Source organism: Antedon bifida, chromosome 2 (genome assembly GCF_963402885.1).
Source record: "Antedon bifida chromosome 2, ecAntBifi1.1, whole genome shotgun sequence".
In the NCBI taxonomy this organism is placed as follows: domain Eukaryota; kingdom Metazoa; phylum Echinodermata; class Crinoidea; order Comatulida; family Antedonidae; genus Antedon; species Antedon bifida.
Genome location: NC_136227.1, coordinates 29,767,399 through 29,789,400, shown reverse-complemented (window position 1 = coordinate 29,789,400; position 22,002 = coordinate 29,767,399). Strand labels below are relative to the sequence as shown.

General features: G+C 33.8%; 3 protein-coding genes across 5 annotated transcripts in view; 2 read left to right on the top strand and 1 right to left on the bottom strand.

Annotated features, from left to right (window-relative positions):
- LOC144834499 (WD repeat and SOCS box-containing protein 1-like) overlaps positions 1-22,002 on the top strand; it is a 215,216-nt gene that overhangs the window by 7,500 nt on the left and 185,714 nt on the right. Inside the window, exon 8 of one of the 2 annotated variants that reach the window (XR_013610977.1) lies at positions 3-448. Coding sequence is in view for 1 of the 2 variants with exons in the window: in XM_078689325.1 (XP_078545451.1) it covers positions 3-180 (178 nt within the window). In the remaining variant the exon portion in view is untranslated. Of the gene's footprint in view, positions 1-2; positions 570-22,002 lie in introns of those variants that run through there. The other variant, XM_078689325.1, reaches the window with a different exon arrangement.
- Positions 6,980-21,697, top strand: LOC144834520 (oligosaccharyltransferase complex subunit ostc-like). Of its 2 annotated transcripts, XR_013610982.1 has the most exons (5): positions 6,980-7,164; positions 7,667-7,740; positions 8,089-8,306; positions 8,680-9,325; positions 21,680-21,697. XR_013610982.1 is itself a non-coding variant. In XM_078689352.1 (4 exons), the coding sequence occupies exons 1-4, from the start codon at positions 7,026-7,028 to the stop codon at positions 8,696-8,698; spliced, it is 450 nt and encodes a 149-aa protein (XP_078545478.1). In that variant the 5' UTR covers positions 6,980-7,025; the 3' UTR covers positions 8,699-9,473. The 2 variants fall into 2 exon arrangements, 1 of the variants encoding a protein (XP_078545478.1); XM_078689352.1 differs by lacking the exon at positions 21,680-21,697 and having other exon boundaries at positions 8,680-9,473.
- The window catches only part of LOC144834468 (dynein axonemal heavy chain 10-like), a 32,661-nt gene continuing 21,051 nt past the window's right edge, over positions 10,393-22,002 (bottom strand). Inside the window, exons 45-69 of the mRNA XM_078689266.1 lie at positions 21,607-21,798; positions 21,262-21,350; positions 20,680-20,922; positions 20,160-20,357; positions 19,627-19,860; positions 19,256-19,353; positions 18,981-19,146; positions 18,552-18,704; positions 18,229-18,446; positions 17,758-17,979; positions 17,291-17,438; positions 16,948-17,083; positions 16,602-16,756; positions 16,035-16,253; positions 15,375-15,648; positions 14,876-15,132; positions 14,329-14,667; positions 13,668-14,174; positions 13,316-13,487; positions 12,902-13,033; positions 12,607-12,818; positions 12,252-12,419; positions 11,835-12,015; positions 11,430-11,575; positions 10,393-11,068 (exon numbers count right to left, since the gene is read on the bottom strand). Coding sequence (XP_078545392.1) covers positions 10,922-11,068; positions 11,430-11,575; positions 11,835-12,015; positions 12,252-12,419; positions 12,607-12,818; positions 12,902-13,033; positions 13,316-13,487; positions 13,668-14,174; positions 14,329-14,667; positions 14,876-15,132; positions 15,375-15,648; positions 16,035-16,253; positions 16,602-16,756; positions 16,948-17,083; positions 17,291-17,438; positions 17,758-17,979; positions 18,229-18,446; positions 18,552-18,704; positions 18,981-19,146; positions 19,256-19,353; positions 19,627-19,860; positions 20,160-20,357; positions 20,680-20,922; positions 21,262-21,350; positions 21,607-21,798 — 5,006 coding nt within the window. The 3' untranslated portion in view covers positions 10,393-10,921. The remainder of the gene's footprint in view (positions 11,069-11,429; positions 11,576-11,834; positions 12,016-12,251; positions 12,420-12,606; positions 12,819-12,901; positions 13,034-13,315; positions 13,488-13,667; positions 14,175-14,328; positions 14,668-14,875; positions 15,133-15,374; positions 15,649-16,034; positions 16,254-16,601; positions 16,757-16,947; positions 17,084-17,290; positions 17,439-17,757; positions 17,980-18,228; positions 18,447-18,551; positions 18,705-18,980; positions 19,147-19,255; positions 19,354-19,626; positions 19,861-20,159; positions 20,358-20,679; positions 20,923-21,261; positions 21,351-21,606; positions 21,799-22,002) is intronic.

Here is a 22,002-nt window from a genome sequence, read left to right as displayed (position 1 = left end):
AGTTCAAAAAACGGATCCGTCCACTTCATATCATACCCAGTAACGGTACAGAAACTTGCTCAACTGTGTCGGCACGTTATCCGACGAATCGTCCAGAACACAAACAACATTGATCGATTAAGTGTGCCCCTTCCACTGAAAAGATACTTAATGTACAGGGACTTTGATACCTTTGGTTGAAACATGGATAAATAAGTTACGACTTATTTCTCCATGGTTGAAGGAAGAGTGATGCTATTCTGAAGTATAATGCAATAGTGCAAATAATTCCATGGTATCTTCCAAAGTAAACAAATACTTAATATTTAATAAAATTCCCAATACAGTAGTACAGTAGCCCAAACAAGTATATTAGAGGTGTCCTCAGAATAGGGTTTGTGTGGTCATAGTGTGAAAATATGTATTTCCCCACATTAATTTCATGGGAAAGTGTCCCCTTAATAGAAGTGTCCCCTAAGGCCTGGTTTCCATAAAATCACTACACGACAGAGCGTAGCGATTCTATGGAAACGCTAGAATTTATCGGGGATCTAGTACGCGAGCGCTAAATATTCTTTGGTACGCGTATACGATTCATCGCCGACAAAATCGTCAAAGTTGAACATGGTTGAACTTTGCCGATTTGACTGCGATGAATCGGGGAGCCTTCCCGATTGCGTCTGCGCATGTAGCTATTTTAATGGAAACGCTGTAGCGACGGTGTAGCGATTTTATGGAAACGAGGCTTAAAGGAGGGGTTCTACTGTATTATATGTAGTGTTAAGTTTTATTCAGCTGATGTATTGTTTTACATGATACAGTATTACCAATTGTATACTTTTTGAGAAATGTAAAAATAATTCTGTGGTATAGATTCTTGAAATGGAAGCAGGCCTTACCAAATTTATGTGTGGGAGTCAGTTTTATTCAGTAGTGATTTAAACAATATCGTGCGATTTCAATATTGTGTGATTGTACAAAATTACTGCAAATATTTAGTAAAGTAGTACAATATTATTGTAGTCAATTTCTTCACGATTCTTATCACATATTATTAAATATACTTTATGGTCTAGCAAGCAAAAGTTTCTCGTTCATAGTTACTATGAAATCATATGGATAATTCATAATAGTTATAATTGATTTTTTTGTGTCTGTGTGTTGTTTGATCACATCACAATACTACTGTCAAATTGGTTTGAGATATTTATATTTACAGCTATAAACAAACCAGAATTTTTACTGAAGCAAGTGCAGTATAAATTTTAATGCTGATAATTTAAAGACATTTTATTTAATATCAAAATTTACTACTGTATTTTATGTTTTTAAAAGTTTTATTTTCATGTAGTTAATTTGAACATCAAAGATGTTAAAATGTTTTAATGACAAATTTAAATCGGTGTGTTTTGTATGATCTGTTACAGTAATACTGTATTGCAAACATGTATAAACAAAGTTTATATAAAAGTGTTCACAGTACATGCGAGAGGGTGAGAAATACTGTGTTATGCATAGAGTACAGAAAACTCTATGATTATTATGGAATAGCATGTACAAATAGAATAATTATACTGTATACAGTATATAATTGATTGGGGCTGCAGATTTTCCCATCTTCATTTTATCAAATGAATAATTGAGCCCGAGGCATCCAGCGATGGAGGGTTCCTAAACCAGGGGCCTCAGGCCTCCATGTTACTCCACTGGTCGCCTACAAGTTTGCTCTGGAAGCTAAATTTAATGACTTCTTGCCTTCACCCACCCACTCTATACCATGGAGAAATAAGTTCAAGATGCTTCCACCCACTTGCATATTATAAGCTAAATATTCATAATTTTTATTTTATAGATTTTTAAAGAAAATCTAAAACTTTAGTATTCAATTTATGCTCTAGCTTTTAATTACAGCATTAAATATTGTATTATTTTTAAATTATGTATTATATTTTGCCCAAAGGTTCTATGTATTTTGTTTTTATTTAAAGTTACTACGGTATATACTTTGCATTTTCTGTTTCTGAAATAAGAAAAAAAAATTCAGATTTATGAAATATTTGTTTAAAGATGTATTGTCCCTTGAAACACAAAAAAATGAAGGTCAAAATATTCTAAATTTAAATTGGCCATATCAAAGTAATATTAAAGTTATTCACTTTAAGTCGAAAATTCGAGCCAAAAACAACAATTTTACGTAATTAACAGCTAAATTAATTTGATTACATTTCGTCTGTAAAATCGTCGCGAGCGAAAGTAAACAAAGATTTCAAACCATGAGTATACATTATGCATGATGCTAATTAGGATTGTTTACAACTCGTCACGGTTGAGAAGGTGTTTTCAAACAGATCGCAAAGAAGTTTTATGATTATGCATACAGAGTAGCCAAATAAGAGCGTTGCATTATGAGATATGTTTTGATCGAAAACTTTGACTGGAAGTCAAAGTTATTTTTTTAACCAAAAAACGTCTGTATTTCAGTTAAATGATTTTTTTTTTGACTAATTTTTGGTGAAAGTTAATAACTATTATGATACTTCAAAATGACCCACTTTTTTTCGAAATCTTTTTTTTTTTTTTTTTTTTGGAATTTGACAAAGGGACAATACATCTTTAAACAAAGTTTATTTTATAAGTATTTGTTCTTTTAATAATATAAATATTTTATGTTGGTGTAGTCTGACCTTTTATTTATTTAAGTTTTTTAAAATGTTAATTATGTTTTTAATGAATATTTTTAAATCCGTTTTCATGACTTTCATTGGGCATGCATAGGACCCTACTTTACCACGATATTTAAATATTTGTTGAGGTATGATAATAATTAGTTTCAGCATGGCCTCCATGGTTCCAGACACATAAGAATTATGTTTCAAAAGCTTTTACAAACAGCCATAGTGCAATGGGTAGGCCTATTATGATAAATGTTTTACACATTTGTATATTAAGGTTAGGCTTATGGCCTATACAGGTGTGATACATATGTTACACTGTATTACGGAATTTGCCTGTAAACAGTACCGAGAATCGGTTAAGTAGGAGTGTTTAAATAAAACAATAGAGAAGATAATCACACCATTTATACATCTACCTCGTTCACTATTGTTCTTTTACATTGTTACGTTACCATAGTAACACTAACAATCATTGTTTCACAAGCTATTAATTTGGGTCCTGTTGAAGTTGTAGAGTGTGTTCGTTTCTCTTTTAATCGGAGATAAATTATTAGTAGGACTGAAAAAGCTGGTACAACTAGCAAAAAAGTTCTTCATTTGTATTCATAATTACGTTACTGTACAAATGGTCTGTATGTGTTCATTCATGAATAAAATAAAATGCAAAGTATAAAAGTGTTGTGTTTCTTGTTCCGCTACCTACGGGTAGTGTTTCAAAATCTATTTTACGTGATGTGGTTTAATAGATATCTATGTAATTGTACTTTTTTAGGTCAATCGAATTGTGACGCATACTTTATTTTATAGGTGTCCCAACACATCCCCCGAATTAAGACATTAGACCATCGGGACCCAAGTGTCCCCTTAACTTGGCCTTCAGGCCTTTCCTAACCTGAGGTGTCTGAATATGGGTTGACTATGTTAAAACTAAATTATTTTTCCCGGTCGTTCGCATCACAAGGAAAGTGTCCCCTCAGAAATATCCCCAGAAGGGGCTTTATTTTATACGAACATAGGGAATACGTAATGTTTTATTATTCAAAATATTGCAAACAAATTTGCTTACAGAAATATTGTTCAACAAGTTCGAGGAAAATAAAATCAATCAGTCATTCGCGTGATGGAAGCCATCTCTACCACGAAGTACGACATGGTCACGTATCTGATATGATGATGATGTTTATTACGGTGATGATGCGTGATGCTGTTAGCCATCATTGGTACCAGTTTGGTTACCAATGATGTTGACACCAGTCTACCACGATGAGGTAGCATCTCCGACTTCAGACTGGAAATTTTGTTTTTTCTTCCCATTGGCCAAATTAATTAAAATTTTGAAAAATAAGGGAAGAAGAATTGTTTAATCTTAATTTTTGTGTATTGTCATTTTAAATTAAAATAATGTTAAATGTTCTTACTCTATTGTTTCATTGAAACAAAACGTAATTATATACAATTATTTTATTTATTACAGCATTATATTTTTATTTGTTAGTCTTTATAGTTATTATTAGCATTATATCACTAATTTTTTTTTAACGTACGTATACTTGGATATCATTTTTGTATTATTTATTATTTATAAGTATCTTTCTCATTCCCTTGATTTCATTTTATTGATTATTATCTTTGCTTGAAATCTTAAATATTATTTATGTACACCTCTTCATTGTTTCTTATCGTAATGGTATCCAATGTTGTTGCATCAATACACCTATCTTATATTGCACCCTATCTTATTGTTTACCTTATCGTATCTTATTGTACATTATCTTATTTCATCTTTTTACTTATTTTTTTAAATGATGGTCACGTATCTTATGCTGATGTTTATTACGGTGATAATGTGTTGGCATTGGTACCAGTTTGGTTACCAATGATGTTTATCCAAAAATCTATTTTTTTGTAAATTGAAAATTGTATCTTATCTTATTGTAATTTATTTTATTTTATTTTAACTTAACTTACTTATCTTAGGCCTATTGTAACTTATTACCTTAACTTATTTATTGTGTTATTGCGTCATATCTTATTGTAATTTATCTTATTATAAAGTAACTTAATTATCTTATTGTAACTTATTTATATACCTTAACTTATTTATTATCTTATTTATCGTGTCTTTTTGCATCTTATATTTTGCCTCATCAACAAGTGATTCCCAACTTAAGCCAAGTATCTCACATTCGTCAACTACTATCAAGAATGCTATTATGGATGGTTTTACCGATGTGTGAGATATTCTATTTGTAATCAAATATTTTACAGATTCTTGTCTCACTGTTTCTATGGCTTGTTTGATAATTTCAGAGCTAGCGTTACTGCTACCAATATCACAGTAAGCATGTATAAAGTCAAGACAAGTGACACTATTAATCTTAAAGTTTAAACTCTTTAGTATATTGAATTCTATTTGTGAAATTAATTTAGAATCAAAATAGCCAATATCCTGGAGGCACTGACAAGTATAAGGTATGATACTCTTAGATTGGTATCGTTCAGCACATTTCATTGCAAGGCAAAATGATGCAATTGCCAACTCTTCTAGATTCCCTAGTCTAACATCTGTGTGGTCACACATCAATATACTTTCTACAAGTGTAAGGCTCCGATGTAATATATCATAATCGATTATGTATCCATACCGCATGAGCTCTGATCGAATGTAACATAAAAACTCTACCATATTATCTTTAACAGAATGCGATTCAAACTGGGCCCATGGATTTCCAGAGACTTTTTGTCGATCAAGTAATGTCTTCAAATAATCATGATTGGCTTCATGTTCATAATTTTCATTTGGAAGTTTAGAATTTGAAGTCGAGTTTGTGGATATGACGTCATTATCACCTGACGCATCATCCATGTCAGTCTTTCTAATTTTCTCATCATTAGAAGGAAGCTCAATAGTTTTATTGTAATGATTTTCGTTATCAATGGAATTATTTGAAATACTTTCTACTTTAGAAAGATTATCTAATTCTTTTAATTCAGAAATATTATTGCTTACTACGTCTGACGTAGGGACAACCCCTGGTTTTAGCCCTCCTGCCTCCTTTTCGGTGACTGCTAGCATCACCCATGGTGGCGTGAAAATCGTTTGATCTCACCGTCACCTGGCCTAGATCTTTGGCCTCCTCTAAAGAAGCATAAAATCTTCTTTTAAATATATACTTAGCCATACTCACTTGATATAAGTATAGCAAAGGTAAATAAGAATCGATGTTTCGTATTTCAGAATTGATTTAAAAAGTAAATGCAGTTTTATTTCGTTTGAATGAAGAGCAATTTGAAATCACTGTTCACAGTTGGAAGAATTTAATAATTCTGACTTGACAACGCTTGGATTTCGTTAGTTTTTTTCGAATGTATATTGTGACGTAACAATGGGAAAAACGTTCTATTTTACGCGCACATTTTGCGTGCGCGTATAATAGAGCGATACAATGAGATCATCAAAGCGTCACTAGGATCAGATAAAGCTCTATCTACACTATCCAACTTTATGTGAAAAAAATAATGTGCCCATATATGGACGTACACATGATGATGTCATATCACTACCATATTTGGGTATATCACTACCATATTTGGGCACATTAAAATAGTTTGATAGTGTAGACAGAGCTTAAGAAGACGAACACTGCGTTGTTGCAACCAACCAATAATAATGTCTAAAATATTACAGTTTATTATTAAATATTTTATTAAAGTTGGAATCTATAGTTCTTAGCAAATCACGTCACCCAAACCACTGACAGTATATAATAATAGGGCCTATCTATGCTATTCGTAATGGCCGCAAATGTTTTTAGGTTTTTAATTGATATAATTACATTACATTATAATGTGAGTATATTGGTGCGATGATAAAATTAATAGAAAATTACAAATTATATAAAAACTGAAATTACATTTTCGTTATATGATGACGAAATATGAAAGTTTATTATCTCTGTTGAGTCAAATGATAAATGGATTGAATTGTGGACCACATATCCTAAATTAATCATAGATGTACTGTAATTCTGAATTTAGAGAGACAATGGGTTACGTGTGAGAGAGTTATAGAATTCCCCTCAATTCTCCTTAATTTATTTTGGCCAAGCGAAATCGGACCTATATTTTAACAAAAATAAAGAGCAAAAGCACAAATGGTAATATAATCAATACATTTGTTTGTGTAATGAAACCGAGATGTATAATTTATAACGTTTGTTTGTTTATTACACTTCTCTCTCTCATTAAAAGAAATGAAGTTCACAATGACCGTTTTGTTCTTTTTGTCACAAATTGCCCGCCATATTTGAGCTACGTCACACAAGGTAAATTTTCTGGCAACTCTTTTTCTACGTGGCTCAAAAACTCAAAATGGAGACAATTCTTTCGCTTCCATTCACTGTTTTAGAATGTCCTCATCTTCGTTTGAAGAAGCCATCGTGGCTAAAAACACCCGGAGCAATGACAGTTTATGCAATTGTATTAGGCTCATACTTTTTAGTTACTGGAGGTTTGTATAAACTTGATGTAAATGTCATTTTAGCTAGGCCTAATTATGCCAATCCTTGCATTCACGTACGTATTGTTATGCACACGTCTCAAGGATGCTCACCCCGCCATATGGCTCATAAAGAAGTTTGCTTACTGAAGGGCCTAGAATTCTAAATTACAATTTTGTCAAAATCTTACTGTTTATTTTGATAACAATTAGTTTTAGGACACCATATATCGCACACATAGCAAAATATTGATTTATTAATAATCATATAAATAATGCCTATAATAATAATTAATAAATATTTAGGCCTTACTTTAGTTTTTTAGGCCTAGGCAAGGCCAACTTACAAGTTACTATACTAACTAATAGAAGTCAAGTAATTAGGCCTACTTACTACTATTCTAGGCTATATATAGGCCCTATATTATATATTTTTTTGACAAAAGGACAGTTAGGGTGCGTCATTAAAAAGTCAACTTTTTTTTATTACTATTATTCTCTGGTTTATTTGCAGGACTCATCTATGATGTAATTGTAGAACCCCCAAGTGTTGGTTCAACCACTGATGAAAATGGCCACCAGAAACCAGTAAGTATTGGCTCATATACTAGCAATATAAATCTGTTTTATTGAAAAAATGCTTTATAATGCAATAATAATTTCAAGCTTTGAACACAGCATTTTTACATCTAAGCTGGTAGAGGGGATTTAATCCTTTGATAGAGCAACATTAAAATCACTTGCATGTTTCACCTATATTTCTTTTACCTTGATGTAAGACTTTAAAAACAACAAATGCTTTAGTACTGAAAGTGTTATAGGACAGTATAAATAAATTGATTACTTTAATGCTGTGTAGTATCTTTTGATATATTTATTTTGTTTAAATTGTTGAAATTAACTCACTCTATTATCTATATGTTTGTCTTCCTACAGGTTGCCTTTATGCCATACAGAGTTAACGGCCAATATATTATGGAAGGACTGGCGTCTAGTTTTCTTTTTACAATTGGCGGTTTAGGGTTCGTCATTCTAGACAAGTCAAACATGCCTAACACTCCAAAACTGAATCGATTCCTGCTACTCTTTGTTGGATTTGCTTGTATTTTAATTCCTTTCTTCATGATGAGGGTGTTTATGAGGATGAAATTACCGTAAGTGCGATTTTTACTTTTATTCTAAAGCTCTGTCCACACTATCAAACTTTATGTGACAAAATAATGTGATGTGTACATATATGGACATGATGATGTCACACATTGTTGTCTAGTAGTGGTAGGCTACAGTAGGCCAAGAAATTAAAAACAGATGCTATACTATGGCAAATAAGCTTGGTTTACACTAAGACGCAACGCAAGGATTCAAGTAATTGTTTGTAATCACAACTCGATGCTTGCAACCAGCTAGCCCAAAAGTTTTCTAGCCTAGTGTGTATACAGTAGGAAGGCTATACAGCCATGATACAGTGCCTTTGTACATCAAAAGCCTAAAACATATTTTGATTTTAATTTTCTTTTTTTCTATCAGGGGTTATCTGTCGTCATAAGCTGATTGTCTCTTGATTTTGATTTTTGTTTGCTCTCCTGTTTTCAACGGAGTAATCCTTCTTTCTGGACGAACATTCGCATAATTACTTAACCAAAAAAAATGTAATGTTGAACATTTTGTACTGATATGATAACAATAACAACAACTCGCTTTGTGAGTGTTAGAGCGTATTTGCTTTCCAGGTTTTAAGTTAATTTGAAATAAATTTACAATTGCAACATTATAATCCCAGAGAATTACTGTAGATGAATTTTATCAGGACTAGTAATAATACTGCAGTTACTGCAGTAACTACATTTTTTAAATTGATGATAAATATATGATTTCAATGAGTATTATTAAGCAGTCACTGTAATAAACAATGTGTGAATTGATTATGCTAGGAAAAGCTTAAATGTAGATACTGCAGTAACTGCAGAAGGTTAAAGTGATGTTAAGATGGTCCTTAACTTCATAGGTCTTGTTTCTACTTATAATACTAATTAATTATTCCACAGTGATAATAATTATTATTTTTTAACCAGTTTTTTAAAATTAACTGAATTAATTGAATAAATAATTAATATTATTATATTATTTCATGCCAGTCCAAAAAGAGGACCATTTAGAAATTAGTTTTTTTAATGTTTAGATCATCGCGAATAAGCATTAATATATTTCAAAATAATAATTTAGTGAACTTTTTGATTTTTTAAATTAATTTTTCCTTAGTTGCTATTGTCCTATACTTCATGCCTGTTTCAAAAAGAAATATAATAAACGACAAATAACTATTTCTTTTCTGCTGTACTGTATTTAATATTTTGAGTGTTAAAAATATATTTTAGGTTTTCCCCCATCCAGTAGGGATTTTTTCGAAAAATGGCCACTTCTTAAAATTCAATAATTATGCGATAATATTGCCATATATGCACATATATTGTGTTATCATCATCTTATAGAGCCATAGTAACTAATTATGTAAACAAATAAAGGGCGAAATTTGGTCATTTTTCGAAAAATTGTCAAAATATCCACTTTTTAAATGTTAATAATTATGCCATAATATTGCCATATATGCGCATATATTGTGTTATCATCACCTTATAGAGCCATAGTAACTAGTTAAGTAAAAAAATAAAAGGGTCGAAATATTGCCATTTTTCGAAAATTTCCCTGTACTATAGTACAGGGAAATTTTCGAAAGTTACTATAGGGCTATAGTAACTAGTTATGTCAACAAATAAAAGGGTCGAAATATTGCCATTTTTTGAAAATTTCCCTGAACTAATAGTACAGGGATTTTTTCGAAAAATGGCCAAAATATCCACTTCTTAAAGTTAATAATTATGCCATAATATTGCCATATATGCGCATATATTGTGTTATCATCACCTTTAATAGAGCCATAGTAACTAGTTTGGTAAAAAAATAAAAGGGTCGAAATTTTGGCATTTTTCGAAAACTTCCCTGAACTATAGTACAGGGATTTTTTCGAAAAATTGCCAAAATATCCACTTTTTAAAGTTAATAATTATGCCATAATATTGCCATATTTGCGCATATATTGTGTTATCATCACCTTATAGGGCCATAGTAACTAGTTATGTCAAAAATAAAAGTGTCGAAATTTGGCCATTTTCCAATTTTTTTTCCCTGAAGATTCCCTTTTTTTAAATTAGAATATACAAGTAGAAGGATTTTTACAAAAACTGATAGTTGAGCACTATATTTTGACAAAACTTCTTCTTATACACAAGAATATAAGTATTATACAGTATTCAATATACAATATTATCACATTATGAAATTGTTTAAAAATGAGAAACAAACTAGTATATAAATTGTCCAGCCCTTCATTTTGCGCTATATTATCAAACATTCTTATTATAACTGCTACACAACAGATAGGTAATAAATCTTAAAGATGTATTGCCCCCGAAAACATGAAAAGATGAAAAAAATGAATAGGTTATGCAGAAGTGAATTTTAACCACAAACAAAATAATGTGCGTCCAGTTTTTCCCTTTCAAATATGTTTTTCAGGTACCGTAAATATTTTTTTAGATAACATTTTCGGTCGAAGTGACATTAAAAGGGAATATTCTATAAACAATTAGGGGTGAGCAATATATCTATTTAGGTCATCCATTTTACCTTTAAGGTTATTATGAAAAGTGAGCATGTTTGATAAATCTGACCCTCACGTATGTTTAGCAACTTGTGGACTTTCCCTAACATATTAATCTGTGTTTAGCACCAGGCAAACTCCCTGTAATACCCAGTGTGACGTATGCTCGGATGTAGCTAAATCGGCTTCAAACACCAGGCCAACACCCATAGCATTACGTCGCTGTGATGTTGTATACACTGGTGTTTTGAATGTATTCTGAAAAATAATAGAATTACAGTGGTAATATGGACTATAAATTGTGAAATCTATCTGTATTCAAATAGACCTAAAACACATTGATCCACAATATATACTGTAATACAGACTAATGTAAGAATACAATCACAGACACACATAGACAGCTAACTTTAGCTAGCTATCATATTTTTTTATTTTTTTTTATTACACCTTATTTATAGAGGGTAACCCTAAACAGCGTATGCTGACAATCAAGGGGCCCTCTTGATGATTGACAGTGGCTGTGTGTATACTAGTACACCGGGGTAACCCCCTACTCGTCTCGAAAGATGTACTAGGTTCTTTAAAGTGCACATGAGCTTTTTACTTTGTTGCGTACCTGTAGTTTAAGTCTATGAGCTTCAATCGGGATAACTTTCAGTATTGGAAGTTGCTCAATCAGCTGCTTAGGACGAGGGCGCTGTAAGCAACTATCCTCACGATTCCAAGCAGCACCTTCTAGATAAAGCCCTGACACAAAGCACCCTTAAAAAATAAAGATACAGTATTGTCAGAATAGTAAAGTGGTTGTCCACCTCTGTACACTGGTAAGAAATACCAACGAGAGACAAACAAGTTAGCTGTGGCTGACCAATCAATAACGTGATATGCATGAGTGCACAATAGAATGTAGAATACATTTCATAAATAGACGCAGAATGCATGAATGCCAACACAATTTATCATAATTTATCAAACAAGTATATCTATGCCATTTATACTACAGTATTATGCTGAAACTTACCAGAATGAGCACGTTCGCTGACCTCATCAGGGGTCATGTACTGTGTAACATTAGTATAGAGCGTTGATCTATCCAGAGGCCATCCATTCTTACGACAGGTTGCCTGTACTAAGGCAGTTAAGTATGACTCAGGTATGTGAAGTCCACTCAACCACATCACAGCTGGTTCACTCTCATTTACCTTGAGAAGAGAAAAAAAAAAAAAAAAGAATATTTAGTTTATATTCAGGCACGAAAATATCTCTCAATTATGTGGGCTTTGGCAAAACTGAATAAAGAGGGTAAACAAAATTCCTTGCAGAAATACAGTCTCCACATAATAGTCCTAACTCCTGGTCCCTCTTTTCTTAAAACTTAACACATAAATAAATAAAATATTGGTCTTTCCAAGTTAATAAAAAACACAAAAATATGTACCCATGTTGTATACTGTGCAAATCGACGTTGGAAATGCACCATCCAGTTACCAAGAGACTTGAGTGTATCAGGGGCGAGCTGCCTCCATATACCTGGAATCTGACCATTGTAAAGAGATCGCGATACATTGTCCAAGACGTTGCTCATACCAACTTCTCCTTTTAAGGCCTAGAAATAAATTTGAAAAAATAATTCCCCAAAATTAAATAAATGATATTAGCAGTAACAAAAACAAAAGCTAAAAGGAAAGTACAGAGAAAAGACAACAAATTGTTATTATTATTATTACAGCCTTACTGTAGGTAGACTATAATCTGTAGTCACCAATAAAAGAGAAATAACAGATTGCAATTACCCTTTGTAATTCAATGAGAGATTTTGACATCCTCAAGATGAGTCTATTGAAACGTTCTAACTCTTGTAAAAGAACCACAGTTGTTGGCGAGATTTCAACGCCAAATTTCTTGCGTAACTTGTCCAAGTCGAATTGTTGAGGCAGTTTGTTCTGAATGTCCGATGCAATACCAGCAATGAAGTCCTCTCGACTGATACCGGTTCCAGACTCACCTTATAAAGAATATAACATTATTGCAATTAAAAAGAAATAAAAAATATGTTCTTCAATGCTTTTTATTTGATTGTAGACTCACCTGTCTGTGGTTGCAGCTCAACCAGTTGTGACCACATGTCTCTAGCAGCATTAGTATAGTAATTAATCTCTGCATTGGGATGCAGTCCAAATACTTCTGGAGTGTTAGCCAGTGGAAGTTCTTCGATTGCCACTGTAAAAGGAATTCACAATGAAAATAATTTTGAGTAACAGATTGTCTTTAATGTGTGTAGTTAATATTTGCAACATGCTGAAATCATTCTAGTGATTAAAATGTAGTAGTGTACTAATATAGCTAATATTTAGTTGAGTGGTTAAGTTAGGGCACTGCAAACCATAATAGTTACAGCACAGATTCAAGGCACTCCTTGGTCATATTATAAGTCTTCAAAAGTCTTAAAAATGCAGGCGAACTCCATGTGTCACTATTAAAAATACAGAGCTTATTACTTACACGTGTAATTATCTTTTGGTCCAAGCTCTGGAATGTGATAATCAACTTCATCATTGTAATAGAAATGGAATGGTTGGAATGTGTCAAAGATGAAGTCACCCATATACTCATCCATGTAAGTGTTCAGGATTCGACGATCAAAGTTGTCAATTGCACGTCCACCATACATGACCTAGTAAAACAGAAACACTGTAATTTTAATAACTGCTTTAGTTTTACCATATTTGTCCTAGGCGTGTCTGGTTGATGATCTTTCGATATTCTCACAAATACTATTCTTTTTTGTAGGATTTTGGGAGTCCTATAGATAGAGATGCAATGACATGATAAATAATGTATTGTTTAATCTTACCTCTCCAATCAAGTACTTAAGACTGTTCCATGGTATCTTGGTCTCGCCTTGCTCGAAAGCCTTTGTCAGATACGTATTCAAAATCTCATGGCAAACACGGAAGTCAGACTCATTGAAATCATATGGAACGTTCCATCCAATCTTACCGTACTTGCGTCTCTCCTGCACCACAGCATGGAAGAACGCCAGCACAAAGATTAACGGCTTGAATGATGAGTGAGGGCAACTTTCCAATGCATTTGCAGAAATTTTATGGTAGGTGCTTCTGAGATTCAGTTTAAGACCATTGGGTGGTTCAGTCACAACCTTGAGAGATCTCTGGAGGATGCCGATTGGGAAAGCTGGGGTAGGATCTGTGGTCAACCACAGACGGAAATCTGGATGTGGTTTTGCGATTCGCTCCAACGCTTTCTCAAGATCTCGAAGCCACTTGGCAAGGAGATGACAATTCTGTAACATTAACCATTGACCTCGAGCAATAGCTGTTTCCAAGAGTTGTAAGGCAACCTATAATATTCAAAATAAAAATAATCAAGCTACAATACAAGACCAATAAAGTAGATCTTGAAGCAAAATCCATTTTGTGACAACAAAAATTTCGTCCCAAACATTTATATATTTATTTAAACACTAGCTGGAGGTACTGGTGCCATACACTCACCTTTTCTTGGCCCTGACCCATTGAAAGGAACTTGAGCTTGTTACCACCAAAACCAGACCTCTCTGCCAACTTAGTAAGATCACTTGCCGGATCCGAACCAGGACTCAGGATGAAAACAATGGGAGAAAATGGTGTACTCTGGTCCCAAATGGCATCGTAACTGATAACTGGTGGAGTTACATACTTTTCACCCATGCAAGATGTGACATAGTCTGTGATGGCACGGTATACTCGATCTACACGGAAGCAACGAAGGAGAAGGAGCCTCTGGAACTCATTGAGTGTGTCCTTGTACTTCCCAGGAAATGGGGCCTGTTCTGGAACATCCAAATCATACCACTAAAACAGAGCAAAATATTAGATAGCTAGATGAACGAGGGAAGTATTTACACAGTACTAAGACATTAGTTTACATATAAAGTTTCTTTGGGACATCCCTAATAAGGGGACAAAACAAGGGGAAATATAGGTTTTAACACTACAGCCGCTTCTTTGGAATGTACCACAAACATTTTTATAATTATTTGTCAAAGGCAAAAATAATCACCTTCTTCCAGATGTCATCATTTTTTTCAACATCATCAGGAAGTGTTTTCAAATCATCTGCTATCTGGTACAACTGCATGATATCTTCCCAACCTTGCTCTGGCATCCATTTGTTAGGACACTTTCTCTTGCTCTTTTCCAGTGAGAGATTTCCTTTAATGAAGAAGTCCAGCTCCTCTTGTGGCAGCAGTCCTTCACTCTGCTGGAGTTTTATTGTCATTTGGAACGAGAACAGCAATTTGTGCTTCTCAAATAATCCTGAACAAAAAAGGCAAAGCAAAGGGTTGTTACTTAATCTACGTCTACACTATCAAACTTTATGTGATGTGCCCAGATATGGACATGATGATGTCATATTACTACCATTAAGCATATCACTACCATATTTGGCCACATCACACTTTTTTTCACATAAAGTTTGAAAGTGTAGACAGGGCTTCAGAGATATTAACTTTTGTAGAATCTAAGAATTATTTATTATGAACAGTACTATTACTAACCTGTGCAAGCATAGTTATATACATTATGAGTCAATGCGTCTTTTATATTTGCCAATCGTTTCAAAAGTATCGAATCTGGTAAACTCTTCTTCAGTGAGTGTGTGAATACGTCAAGGAACGAGGCTAGTGAGTACTGGTACATGTTGTTAATGAGAGCCATTTCAGAAAGAACAAAGAACAGAATTGCACCTCGCTTTGCTGCGGGACGGTAGCCATCTCGCATTTTGTCAATGTCAATGGCTGTTTTGGCTGCCAGCTTCAGTTTTTCAGAAACCTGAGATAAAATAAATATTGTGGTGTTAATGATCTTGTACCTGTGTCTTGTGATCTGTTCCTCAATGACAATAGAGATGCAGGAATTTAGCTCACCTAGATTTATCTTTTAAGCTCTGTCTACACCATAAAACTTTATGTGACAAAAAAATGTGATGCGCCCATATAATGGACATGATGATATCACTGCCACATTTTGGCAGATCACTACCATATTTGGGCACACTTTTTTGTCAAACTAGTTTGATAGTATAGACAGAGCTTAAGGAATTTTCATTTGAAATATGGCATACTTTGGTTCTACAGAAGGAATGCCACAAAATGTTTCTATAATTATCATTGCAGCAGTTTCATTGATGACATTGTTCCTGCATATTAAACACTTACCTCTGTTGCCTTTGATTTGGTTTCCTCCAGCGTTTGGACCAACTCTGTGTTGTCAAGCATGTTACCAGTAGATGTTGCCAACTCACGTAACAGAGAATCTTCAAGATCTTTCAGGAGTCGCTTGTTGTCACTTGTTTCTTGGATCAGCCTCTCACGTTGTTCCTCCAGTTCTTTGCGTTCGAAGCCAACGATGACACTTAGCAGTTGATCTTCCAAACCCTGATTTAATATAAGAATCACAGAATAAACTATTTAAAAATGCAAAGTATTTTATTTAAAAATTGTCTTTTCCCAGTGTTGAAAGGAAACTCGCCATTTAAAGGACGGAACACTATAAGAGCACACATAAAAAAAGCCTACATCAAAATTATATTACTAATGATGTTAGGGCTATCCGCGGTACAGGGGACCCCTCAGGCTATCCCGATACCAAACAAAATTAATTTTTTTGTTTCGTTTTTATCTGTTTTTGTTCATGTATGGTATGGAAATAAATCAAAAGTTACGAAACACATGGAAATTGTTGCTAAAATCTGCAAAATGAGGGTATAATGAACAGTATACTACCTTCAGTGTGACAGTGTAGTTAATGACCATAGCTTTGCCAAAGACAGCTGGAGTATACTTGGGGTTTGCCAGCTTAGTATTCAAGTAAAGACGGAAGTTGGGATCATAATCAACTTCTTTGTCGCCTAGCATAATGAATTCACGGCCAGCTTGTCCTAGAAAAAACAGAATATTAAACTTGTACTGTGAAATAGCTCAGAATGTTACATAGTTTGTATGTATGGATCGTGATATATAATCAGACATATGTCTAGCGTTTCTACATGTGTCAATTATTGTAGGTTGACTAGGGCATTCAATAATCAAGCAAGAAAATGTTTTGATCTTCTTTCAATTTATTGTTTACCTTTAATATTCTTCTCCAATACATTATCAATGACAGGGTCAATGTACTCGTCAACATCTTGGAAGAGGAATGGGAAACCATACTTGATGGCAAGCTCTAACTGCTTCAAGAAATCAGGGTCATTGAACGTACACACCTATGAAAGAAAGCAATTCAAGGGATGTTGAATAGGTGTACTTCAGTTTGAAAAAAAAATATGATCCATTATTTTCTGATTTGGCCTGTTTTACACAAAATATGCACAGGAAAGAGTAGGGGGATTGTGCTAAATGATAAACTCTGATTACTATTGGCCTATCATGTAAACGATGATTTATTATTGAAATAATTGAATAATTTGTACTTTAAGATTGTTTGGTTCTTCTTTCTTCTTGATCCAGTTGAGAGCTTGTTGCTGCGGGTCAATGCAAAGTGGGAAACGACTTGCTCTTGTTGTAAGAATGCCATTCTGAATGGAAAGCTCATCTGGTGGAAGACCTTCAGAACCCCATCTAAAGGAAGACAATTGTTTTTAAATAAAGTATTATTCTGGCAGAATTAAAACAAGTATCTATCAGCTACTAATTCTTTTATGAAAATATTTAATGTAAACAAAATAATAAAACCCGCTGTGAAAGACTGCCATCACACTGACTATAGTTCTGTGATAATCAATTGTGGAAATTTACGAAGATGAAATTTGATGTCGTAATGTATTGTAAATTTTTATTTAATTTCTGAAGAGGATCTCTTCAAGTCAGCTGTACTACAGTGTAGTGCAGCTGTTAGAGCTACCTTTTTGAGTAATAAATAAGACAATGATTGACTTACTTGCTAATTTCAACATCATCAGTAAGTAAAGCTTCCACACGGAAGGGATCGCTCAGTGGGATACCTCGGTTTTTCATGTCATTTAACCATTCAACATAGATTAAGTTATGTCTGAAATCCCATGTAAATGCACCAACGTAGCTGAGGAAAGCAGACGAGATGAGGCAATCACCGAGAAGGCGTACTCTACGAAGCTTCAACTCTTCAAGATCTTTTGTCCACCTGTAAAAGATGTTAACATATATGGAAATTTAGACATATAAACTGAACTATTAAAACAAATGGTCAAATACTATAGAAGATACTAAGAATCTGTCTACATTATCAACATTTTGGTGAAAAAAAAATGTATATGGACACGATGACGTCACATCACTACCATACTTGAAACATCACACTTTTTTTTTGTCAATTACAGATGACAATAACAATAAAGGCTAGTAAAAGGAGATCTTTAAATCAACATTTTACCTAACATTCTCTGATCCTAAGCCTGAGATAAGCTTATCAGCTGCAATGAGTCGCCTCTCCATGATCTCTGCCTCTTCCTGTAGTTGCTGCTTCTCTCTCATTGCTTCTTCATACTGCTGGCTTAGGCCTAGCAATTCCCCTTCCAGTGTTCCTACCTCCTTGTTGATACGGTCAAGATCACGTTTAGCTTGATGGAATGTTTTCTCAAGTCTGGCCACCTGAAATTTATTATTATTTTATATATTATAAACAATATTTATTGTATTATACGATTTTAAAGATTCAAAATATTACAACTTGAAGATATATGAATAGCATTTTACCTTTTCTCTCTTTGGTTTGATCTCCTTAGCAACAGCACAATAGCCCATGACAGCAGTCACAAACTTAAATAGACCTGCGCCAGCTTTTGAGATTTTGTTCATCTCATCTAGTGAAGTGTCCATCTCTTTCAAGAAGTTCCTTACAGTTTTAACCTGTTAGAAATTAGAGAATGAATCATAGTAATAGAAGTAGTCTACTTTTAGCTCTTTTCATCAATCTGTTTTTAATATCAATTTCTAACATGTACAAATTGGTGATAATGAGTGACAAATAAGCAATTATAGAGGGCTTTCTAAATGTTTCATTATCAGGCTTAGTAGGCTGTGGCCCTTCTGAATGTTCAAGCTAAATTATCAAGCTTAGGTACTGTGGCCTTGTTGATTTGAACCCCCTTGTACAGAGCCTTCAAATTCAAATCTATTTCTTACTTGTGTCTGGGTAATACCATCAACATCCATCTCAGTCAGTGACTTGAGGAAGTTCGCCTCCGACATCATACCTTTGGCCGATTTCCATGAGACTTCTCGTATGCCACGAAGGACGACAATGCACTCGCATACCACTTGTACCTGCTTAGGTGGTTTAGCAAACGCCCTGGTAATCAGAAGTAATAAACAGGATGAATACTAGATATGGTCATGTATAGTAAGGGTAAGTATTACTTTAATATGCATTATGGAGCGTAGTGCTAAGAGCAGATTACCTGATTTCAGTAACATCTGACTTGTCAAGGTCAGAGAGAGCATTGCGAGCAGCTTCTAAAGCAGGCAAGGCCTCAGCCAAAGAATCCTCAGCATCTTTCTACAACAACAAATTTACAATTTGATGATAAAGATCTGTTTTAAAAATGTAACTGCAATGTACTAAATACTATACAGTAGAATCTCTATTAGGGACACCTTCTGGATCTAACAAAGTGCCCCATAAGAGAAGTTTACCTTGAATAGGGATTAGCCACAGTGTCACAAAGTCTCTTTAAAAGGGGAGAGAGTTCCAATTATAGGGCTTTCTTTAATAGGGGTCAATTCCCGTTATTAGGGTGTCCCAAAGTTCTACTCTAAAACTGATCCACACCTTTTCAACTGAAATAACTTTTGATTGTTCTTCAATCTCTTTACTCTTTGCAATAGCTGCCTGCTTTTTCTCTGTTGCCTGCGAGGTACGCGATGAAATAACCTCCAGAAGTTTCTCGCACGCTTCAGTCTTCTCTGTAACTGCAACTTTCTGAACAGCTAGCTTTTCATTTAATTCGTTCAACTGTTCACTGGCTTCTGCTAGCTTAGCCATGCCTCCACCAAGACGATTACACTAAAAATAAACAAGAGATACACTTAATATTGATAATGAATATTGATAATTAGTATGATGCCAATTAGTATTCATGATCATGCATACATAGGATTAGATATTTCAAAAGAACTTTGGACCAAGGACCATAGAATAGGAAAAGCATGTTAAACAATGCCACTACATTTTCAAGAGAATTTAACATTTACCTACTACATTGTGGTATAAGGCCCCAAGAGAATTTAACCTTGTTTTGTGTTCAAGGGTGATGAGTTTATACTATCGTCTATATATTTATAAAATAAAATAATTAGTTATACCTGTGCAAGGATGTAGTCATTCTTTTCATCCAATAACCTGAGATATGTGTTGATAAAATCCAAGTAATTCTTTGGTGTGACATAATTACTTCTACGTAGCTTTTGTAGAAACTTGACACTGGCATCTCCGACAGACATGTGCACGAACACAACATGTTGTACTATGTTGTCTTGTTGATCATCTGGAATGTTCTTAACCTGAGAGTGAAGATAACACATAATTAAAATCTGAAACTATTTGAAGTATTAAAGTGATTTTTTTTTCATGTTTAACATTCAAAATCAACACTTTTGTTTGAAGAACAGTGATTATTTAAAGTAAAACTTTTAAACTAATTATAATGCCATGGTTTGAACATTTTGTTTGTTTGTTTATTAATATTTTCCTACAAATAATGTTTTTCGGGAAATAAATTTTAAACATAAACAAAAAACATTGGCCACCATAAACAAATAAAACAGTCAAGAGAGTTTAGTCAATAAATAAATAAATCAGAAAAAAAAAATTAAATAAACATACATCATCACTCCCCAAGAATACTGAAGCTACAGCCAGCAACGCCTGTTCTGGCCATGGCATGAACCAATCAATAGAACAATTATTGACCAGGCCTGGGAAGTTACGGCATCTAGTGCGGAGGACGTCTCCAACAGGTGACATAGCCAGTACAATGTGAAGGTTGTTGGTACACTGCGAGATGAAGTACTGCCAAATAGCTTCCCGTGCTGGTCCAATCCCTGCTCTCTTTGCTTCATCTCTCATCTAAAAATGGTTAGTATAGTATTATTGTTGCAAGTTTGTATATTATTAAACAAGTGTTGAGTGGGAATACGGCAGTGTAGAAGAGAAAGGAGAAATATGATGTCACATACATATTATTAACATAGGTACTGTTTATTTGGGTGATTCATTAGACACTACAACAATATTACTAAAGGTTGTTTAGATTGGTTTGAGTTTACCTAAAGCTCTGTCTACACTATTACACTTTATGTAACAAAAAAATGTGATGTGCCCATATTTGGACATGGTATCTCTACTATATTTGGGCAAATCACAATTTTTTTGTCAAACAAGTAATAGAGCAGTTCAATATTTTACCTGTCCAATAATGGCTTCTTTTTCATCATCTGGGAAAAGTGCTGGAACCATTCCAGATGTCAACATGTTGTTGATCAACTCAAGAAACCCTATAAGAAATCAATTATTAAAAAACCTCATAAATTTATTAAAAACTTCTATACATTTTAGACCTAGGATTTACAAGAATGCACCTAAACAAGGACTCAAGTGAGGAAACAATTCCCAAATGTCCTCACACACATACAATGAATTAACATTGCAAATTGATAGCTCTCTAATATAAAAGTTAGTAAAATATGAAAGTTGTAGAAACGCCTCGACCTTCTTGACCAACATACCTGTATGTGAACAAAAATACTTTACCTTCTTGAGCAACATGCTGGTCTGTGAACAAGAATACTGTTTTCTTCTTCTCAATTCCCAGTTTGTTGTACAGTATTTTAAGATCATCCCTGAAGTTGTTCTCATCATAGCCTCTGCTAAGGGTGATTTCAAACACTTCACAGCCTGCTGCAAAGGCAGCCAACTTGGTTAAAGACTGCTTACCACTACCACCTGGAAAATGCAAATATGTTCATCATTATATGCTAATGTCTAATATCATAATTGGCAGAAACACCGGAAAAGTCTGTCTGTCTGTTATGCTTGGAGATTTGTGAAGTATTCTTATATGGTATAAATGAACATTTTCCCTTCATTAATGGTAAATATGTGCTTTTCATAAAATGTACTTGGTTAAAGACTGCTTACCACTACCAC

Excerpts from the sequence above, each read along its gene's own strand:
- LOC144834520 (XM_078689352.1), top strand. The coding sequence starts at position 7,026 with ATGGAGACAATTCTTTCGCTTCCATTCACTGTTTTAGAATGTCCTCAT. Across the intron at positions 7,165-7,666 it reads ATACTTTTTAGTTACTGGAG|GACTCATCTATGATGTAATT; the intron begins GTTTGTATAAAC and ends GTTTATTTGCAG. Across the intron at positions 7,741-8,088 it reads AAAATGGCCACCAGAAACCA|GTTGCCTTTATGCCATACAG; the intron begins GTAAGTATTGGC and ends GTCTTCCTACAG.